Raw genomic sequence first — 12,443 nt, 5'->3', positions numbered from 1 at the left:
TTCTTCACTTTCTGCCATAAGGGTGGTATCATCTGCGTATCTGAGGTTATTGATATTTCCCCCAGCAACCTGGATTCCAGCTGTGCTTCATCCAGCCTGGCATTTCACATGATGTACTCTGCATATAAGTTAAATAATCAGGGTGATTGTATACAGCCTTGACGTACTCCTTTCCCAATTTGGAACCAGTCTGTTGTTCCATGTCCATTTCTAACTGTTGCTTCTTGACCTGCATATGGATTTCTCAGGAGGCAGGTCAGGTGGTCTGGTATTCCCATCTCTTGAAGAATTTTCCGCAGTTTGTTGTGATCCACAGTCAAAGGTTTTGGCATAGTCAATAAAGCAGAAGTAGATGTTTTTCTGGAACTCTCTTGCTTTTGTGATGATCCAATGGATGTTGGCAATTTGATCTCTCTCTGGTTCCTCTGCCTTTTCTAAATCCAGCTTGAACGTCTGGAAGTTCATGGTTGAAGTACTGTTGAATCCTGGCTTGGAGAATTTTGAGCATTACTTTGCTAGTGTGTGAGATGAGTGCAATTGTGCAGTAGTTTGAACATTCTTTGGCATTGCCTTTCTTTGGGATTGAAATGAAAGCTGACCTTTCCCAGTCCTGTGGCCACTGCTAAGTTTTCCAAATTTGCTGGCATATTTAGTGTAGCACTTTAACAGCATTTTAGGATTTGAAATAGTTCAACTGGAATTCCATCACCTCCACTAGCTTTGTTCGAAGTGATGCTTTCTAAGGCCCACTTGACTTCGCATTCCAGGATGTCTAGCTCTAGGTGAGTGATCACACCACTGTGGTTATCTAGGTCATGAAGATCTTTTTGTATAGTTCTTCTGTATATTCTTGCCACTTCTTCTTAATATCTTCTGCTTTTGTTAGGTCCATACCATTTCTGTCCTTTATTGTGCCCATCTTTGCATGAACTGTTCCTTGGTATCTCTAATTTTTTTTGAAGAGATCTCATTTTTCCCACTCTATTGTTTTCCTCTATTTCTTTGCATTGATCATTGAGGAAGGCTTTCTTATCTCTCCTTGCTATTCTTTGGAACTCTGCATTCAAATGGGTATATCTTTCCTCTTCTCCCTTGCCTTTAGCTTCTCTTCTTTTCTCAGCTATTTGTAAGGCCTCCTCAGACAACCATTTTGCCTTTTTGCATTTCTTTTTCTTGGGGATGGTTTTGATCACTGTCTCCTGTACAATGTCATGAGCCTCTGTCCACAGTTCTTCAGGCACTCTGTCTATTCGATCTAAGCCCTTGAATCTATTTGTCACATCTACTGTATAGTCATAAGGGATTTGATCTAGGTCATACCTGAATGGTCTCGTGGTTTTCCCTACTTTCTTCAATTTAAGTCTGAATTTGGCAATAAGCAGTTCATGATCTGAGCCACAGTCTGCTCCTGGTCTTGTTTTTGCTGACTGTATAGAGCTTCTCCATCTTTGGCTGCAAAGAATATAATCAATCTGATTTCGGTGTTGACCATCTGGTGATGTCCATGTGTAGAGTCTTCTCTTGTGTTGTTGGAAGAGGGTGTTTGCTATGACCAGTGCGTTTGCTTGGCAAAATTCTGTTAGCCTTTGCCCTGCTTCATTTTGTACTCCAAGGCCAAATTTGCCTGTTACTACAAGTATCTCTTGACTTCCTACTTTTGCATTCCAGTCCCCTATAATGAAAAGGACATTTTTTTGGGGGGTGTTAGTTCTAGAAGGTCTTGTAGGTCTTCATAGAACCATTCAACTTCAGCTTCTTCAGCATTACTGGTTGGGGCATAGACTTGGATTACTGTGATATTGAATGGTTTGCCTTGGAATCAAGCTGAGATCATTCTGTCGTTTTTGAGACTGCACCCAAGTACTGCATTTCAGACCCTTTTGTTGACTATGAGGGATACTTCATTTCTTCTAAGGGATTATTTACCACAGTAGTAGATATAATGGTAATCTGAGTTAAATTCGCCCATTCTTGTCCATTTTAGCTCACAGATTCCTAAAATGTTGATGTTCACTATTGCCATCTCCTGTTTGACCACTTCCAATTAACCTTGATTCATGGAGCTAACATTCCAGGTTCCTGTGCAATATATTCTTTGCAGCATCAGACTTTACTTCCATCACCAGTCACATCTGCAACTGGGCGTTGTTTTTGCTTGGCTCTGTCTCTTGATTCTTTCTGAAGTTATTTCTCCACTCTTCTCCAGTAGCATATTGGGCACCTACCGACCTGAGGGGTTCATCTTTCAGTGTCATATCTTTTTGCCTTTTCATACTGTTCATGGGAAGTATGTATGTTACATTCTTCCCTGATTAGCAACTGTTTGAACTTGCCCTTTGGAACTCAAGGAAGGTCAAGGAGGCTGAAGCCTATTTCCTACAAACAAGTAATGGGGAACACAAAGGCTTCCATGTCCGGGAGCCTCACAGAGTCTTGCTTAGTTTCAGTAGTGCTTAATAGTACAGGTTAAGGGCTTTCCTGGTGGTCCAGTCGGTAGAGTCTGCCTGCAATGTGGGAGACCTGGGTTTGATCCCTGGGTCAGGAAGATTCCCTGGAGAAGGAAATGGGAATCCACTCCAGTATTCTTGCCTAGAGAATTCCATGGACAGAGAAGTCAGTGTGCTACAATCCATGGGATCACAAAGAGTCTGACACAACTGAGTGACTAACACTTTGGTGGTCCAGTGGTTAAGAATCCACCTCACAATGCAGGTTCGATCCCTGATAAGGGAACCAAGATCCCCCAGGCTGAGGAGCAACTAAGCCTGCATGTCGCAGCTACCAAGCCCACATGCTCCAGAGCCTGCACACCACAACTAGAGAGTTCATGGGCACAGTGTAAGATCCCACATGATGCAACAAAGATCCTGACACAGTGAAATAAATTTTAAATAATTAAAAAAAATAAGAGTACAAGCTAGGGAGTTTACCCTCAGAATCAGTTTACTTATTTGTGAAATGGAGATAATATATAGCACCCATCCAAAGACTGTTATGAGGACATATGAGCTGATACATGTAAAGTGTCAGTAGCTCAGTCATGTCCGACTGTTTGCAACCCCATGGACTGCAGCCCACCAGGCAAGAATAAAGGAGTGGGTTGCCATTTTGTAAAGTACTTGGGGAACGTGCTTGGCAGCTCTTTTTATCTGTACAGTAAGTCCCCTACTTATGAATGAGTTCTGTTCTGAGAGTGTACTCGTAAGTCCAATTTGTTCATAAATCCAACAAAGTTAGCCTCAGTACCAACTAACACAAATGGCTATAAAGTACTGTATTGTAATAGGTTTATAATACTGCTCACACAAATAACACTTACAAAACAAACACAAAAAATAAAGAAAATATTTATTAATTTTTATTTTTGATTCAATTTTATTAAATCAAATTTATTTTTAATATTTTATTTATTTTTATTTTTGGCCACACTGGATCTTCATTGCTGCACACGGGCTTTCTCAACTTGAAAGAAAACATTTTTAATCTTACAGTACAGTACTTTGAAAAGTACAGTAGTACCAAGTACATCACCACTGCTTTTATGCTTGCTTTTGGACATCCTGGGCGGGAAATAAACATACTATACTACTGTACTCTATACAGTGAGTGAGTGAAAGTCGCTCAGTTGTGTCTGACTCTTTGTGACCCCATGGACTATCCAGTCCATGCAATTCTCCAGGCCAGAATAGTGGAGTGGGTAGCCTTTCCCTTCTCCAGGTGATCTTCCCAACCCAGGGATCGAACCCAGGTCTCCTGCATTGCAGGTGGATTCTTTACCAGGTGAGCCACAAGGGAAACCCACTCTATACAGGTCTGTATAGTACACATGAGCACAACAGCTTATAGAGGATACGTGCACCTGACAAGGTACACCAGACAGGTGAACTAACATGTCACTGGACAAGCAAACACATATTTGCATCTTTGAAAGTTTGCAACTTGAAGGTTTGTATGTAGGGGACTTACTGTATTAACTAAGGAGGAGCAAGAGTCTACCTGAGGAACCGAAAAGGGCTCCAGAGGAAGGAACAGACACAGAGCATAATAGCTACTATTTAACTAAGCGTCTACTGCTTCATTCTGTTAGGAGCCTAGAGAGTGGGGGCATGGAGACCCTTGTTTACATTTTACAGATTAGAAAATCATGGCTCAGGTCACTGTTTTGGAATTCCAAGTTATTAAGGGGCAAAGTCAGGATTCAACCCCAACCTGAATCAGCTTCCAGAGTAGCGCCTAAAGGCTAGAGAGACAAACTGACAGCTCCCTCCGAGGGACCCTGAAAAAGGCCTGGGCGCTCCCAGGTTGGAAGCAGAGAGCAAGCAAAAGGGTTCCAAAGCTGGCCTCCTTTGCCATCTTGCTTCCTAGCTGCACTCCCCACCTCGGCCACCAACCGACCCTGGGAACGGCCAGCCTCAGAAACCAGGCTGTGGCCAGAGGATTCTTCCTGTATCCGAGCCCCTCTTTAGAGACTGGAAGACTGAAACTACACTTTGGACCCGTCCAGGAAAAATAATTCTAGTGGTCTTGACTCAGGGAGTCAAGGGGTGTGGTTTCAGGAAGCACAAGGCGGTCGGATTCGTAGGAGGAACTGGACCACCATCAGGGCTTTGCCTGCAGGATCCCCGCCATAGATTCAGGCACTTGTCCCCAGACTGTGGGCCAAACACAATTCCAGACGCTGTTTGTCGTGACAAGGTTGGGATAGGAGATAAGTCCCAAGAGTATCAGGAGTCCCTTTTCGAGGAAACCGAAAGCCACATCTGTGAGACAATGGCTGCAAGCTTTGGGGCGAAAATCGACATTAGGTCGAAAAACACTACGTGGACTTGGGCACGATGACTGCTCAAGTCCCCTCGGAGTTTTAGTTCCCAGGTGCTTGCACCTGGGACCGCAGAGAGTAGGGAAAGACTTCAGATCTGTCAACTCGGGGCGGTGCCGGGAATGCAAGGCACTGGAAACACAGGGTGGAACCTGGGCGGCCGCATCCAATTACAGGAGGCGGGGACGACAAGCGCATGCGCAGTCTTAATGTCGGCTCTAGGACCGCGCGGATGCCGGCTGCACCACCCCGCAGAGCCTAAGCCGGCCTTGGCAGCCTGAGTCACCCACCCCGCCCTGCGGAGCCGGACGCAGCCGGAGGCCCCAGAGCTACACCGACGAGCGGACCGGCGGACGCGTGAGCGAGGCGGTGAGCGCCCAGTCCGGACTCCCCCTGCACTCTGTAATCCTGGCCCTGGAGGCCTCCAGACCCGAAGAGATCCTAAAATCTTAGCCTCTGGGATCCACCACACGTTTGATATCAGATTCGAGCTCCCAGATCTGTCCGGCCCTAGTTATCCCGCCCCAGGGACTCTTCCACCCTTCCTCTCAGGATCTAAAATAGGAGCCGATGGAGAGGTACTCAGTAAATTCAGCCCTGGGTGCAGCCTCTGAGGGACCACGATCCGTCCTCTCAATTCTAACAGGAACTCCGTTATCCCAGGCCCCGGGGCGCAACACTTACAATCTTAGGCCCGAACCCACAGACCCAGCAATGAGTCTAGTCTAGCTGCTGGTTGCACTTGAATCCTTAAACCCACATTCTGGATTTCCTAAACTCTGTTTCAGGGGCCTCCAGGCGGAGAATTTCTAACCCACGGTTCTGACCCGCCTCAAACCTCTAGGGCTCTGGATCTCAGATTCGACCGCTAGCTTGGGACCCCCCACCTTGAGAATCCCACTTGCCCTGGCCAGTGTCTGGTACTTCATGATGCCTATGCGTAGACTCAGTCTAGAGTTTTTCAAGCCAGATGCGGACCTTTGGAACGGAAGGAGGTTTCAAACCTGATTTTCTGTCCCTATGCCACCGTCCAACGACTGAGCGACTTCACTTTCACGCATTGGAGAAGGAAATGGCAACCCACTCCAGTATTCTTGCCTGGAGAATCCCAGGGACAGGGGAGCCTGGTGGGCTGCCGTCTATGGGGTGGCACAGAGTCGGACACGACTGAAGCGACTTAGCAGCAGCAGCATGCCACCGTCCAAAAACTACCTGCCCCAGAAGCCCAGACCTCATCCCGAATGGGCCCTTAAGCCCCAGCCGGAGGATAGGTCTCCGCCTAGAGGCTTCATATTACTTCCTCACGTCCAGCAGTCAGAAATGCGTGTTTTTGTGGGGGAAGGGGCGGGCTCAGGGACGAGACAGCCATCTGACCCCTTTCTCCCTCCTCAGGAATCTTGAGTCACAGCCATGTTCCTGGTTAACTCGTTCTTGAAGGGTGGCGGAGGCGGCGGAGGAGGCGGGGGACTGGGCGGAGGTCTAGGGAATGTGCTTGGAGGCCTTATCAGCGGGGCCGGAGGCGGCGGCGGTGGCGGTGGCGGTGGCGGCGGCGGCGGCGGCGGCGGAACTGCCATGCGCATCCTGGGCGGGGTCATTAGCGCCATCAGGTAAGGCGGGGCCTGAGGATGGGCGTGGCATGAGGAGGAGGCTTGTCCAGCAATAGAATGGGGTAACCTGGACACTGACCAGGAACCTTAATTAGGCTGGGCCGGGCCTGGGCTGGGAGACCCGCTTTGAGGGGGCCGACCTTAATGAGTTCATGGGGGCGGAGCTTGACATGGGGGTACTCTGATTGTTGAGGGGACACAGTCTGATGGGACCAGCGGGGCTTTGGGAGGTGGGGTTTAATGGGGCTGGCGTGGCCGACTTCCGCTAACCTGGAGACAAACGTTAAGGGGGCGGAGCCAATGAGGCTGGTTATCACATCTTGGGGACAAGGCTAGCCTTGTGGGCGCGGCGTGGCCCTCGTAGGTGGGTCAATGAGGTGTGCTCAGAAGAGGTCTAGCCCTTATAGGATTGGGGAAAAGGCCATCAAGGGGCAAGGCTGGGCTGGGAACTGATCGGATTAAAAATGTCCTAGGGAAGTGAGGATAGGGGTCCGTAGGGGCCTAGTAGGTCTTAGCCATTGAGTGTGATACTTTGAAGGGGTGAGAACTAATGGAGCTGCGGTGAGATATTGAGAAGACACAAACGTTTAGAAGCCATGACGATGGAGTAGGTTCCTACACAGGTGGAACCCAGGAGGGTGGGGCCTCGGGAACCTGGGGCCAAGCTTCTAGGAGGTGAGCCCTCGAAGGGGCTGGGTCTTTTGAGGAATCTGCCATTATGTAGGTGTGCTCTGGCAAGGGGGATCTTACTGTGGGGGCGCAACCAGGGCGGCAAGGATAGGGACAAGTGAGGACAAGGACTGATGAGGGCGGAGGGAGCAAGTAGGTAGGGTGGCAAGCTAGGGGTTGAGGGATGGGGTGTGGGGGCTGGCTGTCGGTTGGAGGCTCCGCCCCTGGCACTAACTCCCCCCATGTTTTCCTTTAGTGAGGCGGCTGCGCAGTACAACCCAGAGCCCCCGGTAAGCCGCCACCTGTTTTCTCATTCTGAGGCCTTTTCCAACACCCATCTTTGTCCCTTTGAAGAAGCCCCATCTTATGAAATTCATCTCACTGAATCGCTCCCTTGTAACATCCTCAAACTTAGCTATTATTTTCCAGTCGCTGAGTCATATCCAACTCTTTCCGGACTTAGCTATATCCATTCCCTATTCACTGCCCACCTCTCATTCATTGGTCACTCACCACCCAGCCCACTCAGACTTTCCCAACCTACCGCTGTTCCAGCCAGGGCACCCCTCCCCCTACCTGCTCTGAAATCTCCTCCCTCTGCAGCCCCCTCGCACACATTACTCCAACATCGAGGCCAATGAGAGTGAGGAGGTCCGACAGTTCCGGAGGCTTTTTGCCCAACTGGCTGGAGATGTAAGTAAATAGGGGACCCCAGACCCATCCTTAACCCTTCCATGCCTTCCCTTGGACTGCCCTTTACATGTACACTCCACCATGGCAATCCCAAAGTTCCCATCCTCCCTCATCACACCCCCAGACCCCTTTCAGGCACCCCTGGCCCATTCCTAACTTCTCCCCCCAGGACATGGAGGTCAGCGCCACAGAACTCATGAACATTCTCAACAAAGTGGTGACCCGACGTGAGTGACCGGGGTCAGCAGACAGGGCAGGTTTGGAGGCATGGCGACTGGGGTAGTTGTGATCTCTGGCCTCTGACCTTCAACCTGTATCCCACAGATCCTGATCTGAAGACTGATGGCTTTGGCATTGACACATGTCGCAGCATGGTGGCTGTAATGGATGTATCCTTGAGTGTAGTCTGGTGGAAGCCTCAGGGATGAGGGAATTTTCTTTGGCCACGCTGCATGGTTTGTGGGATCTTCATTCCCCAACCAGGGATTAAACTGGGGCCCTGACAGTGAGAGTAGGGAGTCCTAACCACTGGACTGCCAGGGAATTTCCAAGAAGGGATTTTCTGCGAGAATGGCTGGGGCAGTCAGGGTGTAGCTTTCATACCCACAGATGTGGACATGTGTACATTAGAACACACACCCACCTGCGGACATGCGGCAATACATGATAACATCAGCTGTCATAACTGACACTTTATTTACATTTACTTGACAGCCACCCTGTTAGACAGGTATGATTATTATATTCCATTTTACAGATGAAGAAACCAGGACTTAGAGAGGCAATCATTCAACTGAACTTATAACCTTATAACCCCACCTTGTAACTGCCGTAGGTTTGCCCACACGCACACACACATATATAAGGGCACACCCACATACATGAAGATATGTAGAGGCATGTGCATGGAAACACACATACATCATTCACTGATTTTGGACACAGGCACACAGTGCACAAAGCATTATAGACACACATATATATGCATGTCATGGGGTCACATACATGTGTTGCCTAGGGTGAAGCAAATGCAGCTCAGCCCCTCAGCAAGGTTATTGAACCTCTCTGTGCCTCAGTTTGCCTCTCAATAAAATTGGGTGAATGATAATGGTGATACCAAATTGGCATTTCATGCAAAAGGCTTAGCACAGTGGGTAGCACAGAGTAAGTGGTCTGCATGCACTTACTATGATCTCACCTGGGTAGATTTTTCAGCTCTGAAGCTGTTTCTCTGTCACCTGGATATAATACTGATGGGGCTGGTATCTTGAGGATTTAGTAAGACAAGTGATGTGTCTGAGAAGTTTAGCACTATCTGAAGTCATGTGATAAGTCTTGGCCATTGTTGCTATTTACTGGGAATTTATCAAGTGCCAGCCCTTGAGCTGAGGGTTTTATACCAATATCTCATTCACTTTTTATCACAAATGCAACAGGTACTTACTCTTTTCACCTCATTTGCCTAGAGTTCTAGGATACCCTGGTGTTTTACATGTCCTAACATTTATAAGTTTGAATTACTATCAAAGAATGTTATAAACGAGGATTTCATGTGGTTATGTGTAAAGAGAGTCTTTATCATTTAGAAATACAAACTAAAGTACCTATGGGCAAACCGAACAATGAAGCCACACCCAAGGTGACAGGACAAGGGTGGGATGGGAGCTGGGGTTTTAGCTCAGGCTCCCCTGCTTGGCCCTGACCATCATCGTGTACACTGTCCACACTTCTGTGTATGGCTATTCTTAACACCCTCCCACCAGAGTGACACGACTGGCAAACTGGGCTTCGAAGAATTCAAGTACTTGTGGAACAACATCAAAAAGTGGCAGGTGAGTTCAGCCTCTGAAACGACTTGCACAAAGACCCCCAAGCCTTGGAAATGCCATGCCCCATGAGGCTCAGTTGAATCCTGACCTCCTTGTCCCCACAGGCCATATACAAACAGTTTGATGTTGACCGTTCAGGGACCATTGGCAGCAGTGAACTCCCAGGGGCCTTTCAGGCAGCAGGTGTGGCTGGCAGGAACATGCTGAGGCTGGGGGTGGGACTGGTGAGGCAGCCCCCACTGATCTGGTCTGAGCCTGAATCCTGGGGGTGGGAGAGGGTTGGGCTATGTGGCCCCCACACCTGTTAACTAAATTGTTCTCAGGATTCCACCTGAATGAACATCTCTACAACATGATCATCCGACGCTACTCAGATGAGGGAGGGAACATGGATTTTGACAATTTCATCAGCTGCCTGGTCAGACTGGATGCCATGTTCCGTAAGTGACACCCCAGCTCTCTTCCTGGGTGGGGATTTGTCCAGCTGCCATGGGCCAAGCCTCCTTTGAGCCTGACACTGAAGTGGGCAGTGTTAGGGGCACAGCAGTGACTGAAACAGCCCATGTTCCTGCCCTTATGTTGCTCACAGTCCACCGGAGAGGCAAATTACCAGACAGTGACAGCTCAGGATAGTTAAGTCTGGGATCGGGGAAGCCTATGCAGAGTGATGGGAACTGTGAGGGGAAAGTCAGGGTAGATGAGGTTTAGATTTGTGATTGGGAGCTCTTCAAACTTAACTAGGCAACTGATGCAGCTTAAGTGATCAAGGAGGCCTTCCTGGAGGAGGGACGGCATGTGTGAATTGAGACCTGATGGGTAAGGAGTGACCCCAGCAAGTGAGTGGGGAGCAGTGTTGCATTGGGAACAGCCTGTGTGAAGGCCTAGAAAGGAAAGAGGAGATGGTGCTCTCGGTGATTTTGGTTAGAGTATGTCATGGAGGAGGAACCTAGGGTTCAAGGAGGCAAATTTCTTGCTCACAGCCACTTAGCTAGGAAGTTGCAAAGCTAGAATTTGAACGCAGATTTGTCTGAGAAAGGGGGCAGGAGCAGTGGGATGGTCAGGCCATGGAGGGCTGTGAATGCCAAGTTTGGTGGTGCTCAGACACTAATGGGGACAGTGGACAGGGTCTCGGGTTTCCTTTAGGAAGATCTCCTGGCATGCCAAGCGCCCAGGGCGAACAATATATTAAGAGCATGCAGAGAAGAAAAGGGGCAGGTATGTTGGGGACATGAAGGGAAGGTGGGAGAGGACAACAAGGCAGATGATGCCAAAAGTCATGTATGAGAGGGTCAAGAAATGACCTGGGATTTACCAGCAAGAGGGCCAGCTGTGAGTGGAGTGTCTAGGGTACCACATGCATGGACCCCCAAGGGTGGTAACTGAGCCGTGAGTAAGAGAGAAGCCACACAGACTGTGGGCACCTGTTTACATACAGGTTTGGCTGTGAGTGGGGAACATGGAGATGAGTTTCAGGGCAGGAGTGGGGACCACACCAGACTGTAGGAGCAGAAAATGCAGAGCCTCCTTCCAGTAGCTTGTTTCAGCTGGAACTGGAGGGTGTGGAGCTTAGAGGTTGGTGGGGGGCTGGGGCTTGGGCAGAGGGTGATGGGGAGCGGGAAGGTCAGGATATGGAGGCCACTACTGAGATAAGTAGCAGTTTGGGTTCCAATCCCAGTTTCCTTTTTCTCTATGTAACACAGGCACATCACTTCACCTCTCTGTGCCTTATTTTAAAATGACACTTATCTCCCAAAATCAGATTAAATGAGTTGATACATAGAAAGCACTTTATACAGGTGCTTGCCAGAGTAGATAGACTACTAGTTATTAGTATTATCATATATTAGTATATTTTAATCCTAAAAGCCAATCCCACCAACCCTTCCTTTCCCCAGGTGCCTTCAAATCTCTCGACAAAGATGGCACTGGACAAATCCAGGTGAACATCCAGGAGGTAAGAACCCCCATCTTCACCCTGGGATGTGGGATCCTAGCAGGGGGCCCCTCCCCTCAGCCCTATGTACCAGCTCGGAGCTAGGGCTCCCTCCCTCCCATTTTCCCAAAGACCCCTGGGTGAGATCAGAGAAGGGCTGCTGGTATTCCTGGGTTCCCTGCTCCTCACTGTCTGTCCCTTCCTTTCCCCAGTGGCTGCAGCTGACCATGTACTCCTGAACAGGAGCCCCAGGCCTGCCCCCTCATCACCTCGCTGTAGGAGTCACCTTGGACTCTTCGGTCTCCCCCAGGGCTGATTCTGTCTGCAGTCACATCTTCGTGGGTCCTGCTGACCCACAGGCCTTTCTGTCCTCTCAGCCCCTGGCAGCTGGATTCTCAGTCAACAGCCAGGGCCCAACATGCTATAACATGCCTTGCCCCTCGAGTCACCCCCACCCAGCACACCCATCTTATCTTGTCTACTCCATAACCCTTCTCTTGCACCTGTGCCAAGCCCAACATTTGTGTGGCTTCCACACCCCAAGGGCCCTTCTCTTAGTTCTGGGAGGATCACTCCAGTCCCTCCACACCCAGGCACACCCATTCAGTTACCACCCAGGCACCTGAACTCCAGGCCAAAACAGGGCCACATGCCCCAGTGCCTTTGTCTGTATTCTGCTCCCAGCCTGCCAGGCCCAGGAGGAAATAAATGCACCCTAGTTGCTGATCTCTCCGAAATCTGCCTCCTGTTCTGAGAGTTGGGGGGTGGCTCTGCCTCTGTTTGAGGCAGAGGAAGCCTGTCTGTATGTGCCTCATAGTCCCAGTCTTTTTTCTCATTCTGGATCCCAATTGAGCTGTAGGCTTATTCTTGCTAAGATCTCGCTCAGATCCTTG

General features: G+C 49.2%; 1 protein-coding gene across 11 annotated transcripts; it reads left to right on the top strand.

Annotated features, from left to right (window-relative positions):
• Positions 1-5,125: 5,125 nt before the first annotated feature.
• On the top strand, positions 5,126-12,287 carry CAPNS1 (calpain small subunit 1). Of its 11 annotated transcripts, none has more exons than XR_014060991.1 (11): positions 5,126-5,188; positions 6,212-6,426; positions 7,352-7,385; positions 7,699-7,788; positions 7,958-8,015; positions 8,113-8,177; positions 9,552-9,620; positions 9,722-9,800; positions 9,941-10,085; positions 11,484-11,571; positions 11,763-12,287. XR_014060991.1 is itself a non-coding variant. In XM_081517087.1 (11 exons), exons 2-11 carry the CDS (start codon positions 6,230-6,232, stop codon positions 11,787-11,789), a joined length of 795 nt encoding a protein of 264 aa, XP_081373213.1. In that variant the 5' UTR covers positions 5,126-5,188; positions 6,212-6,229; the 3' UTR covers positions 11,790-12,287. The 11 variants fall into 11 exon arrangements, 10 of the variants coding, with proteins under 10 accessions (XP_081373213.1, XP_081373214.1, XP_081373219.1 ...); XM_081517087.1 differs by having other exon boundaries at positions 9,941-10,057; positions 11,513-11,571; XM_081517088.1 differs by having other exon boundaries at positions 5,126-5,397; positions 9,941-10,057; positions 11,513-11,571.
• Positions 12,288-12,443: the final 156 nt, after the last annotated feature.

The sequence above is a fragment of the Giraffa tippelskirchi genome, chromosome 7 (genome assembly GCF_054371585.1).
Source record: "Giraffa tippelskirchi isolate mGirTip1 chromosome 7, T2T-mGirTip1v1.2.pri, whole genome shotgun sequence".
NCBI lineage: Eukaryota > Metazoa > Chordata > Mammalia > Artiodactyla > Giraffidae > Giraffa > Giraffa tippelskirchi.
Note: the sequence above shows the minus strand (reverse complement) of the source record. Positions and strands in the feature narration are given on the sequence as shown.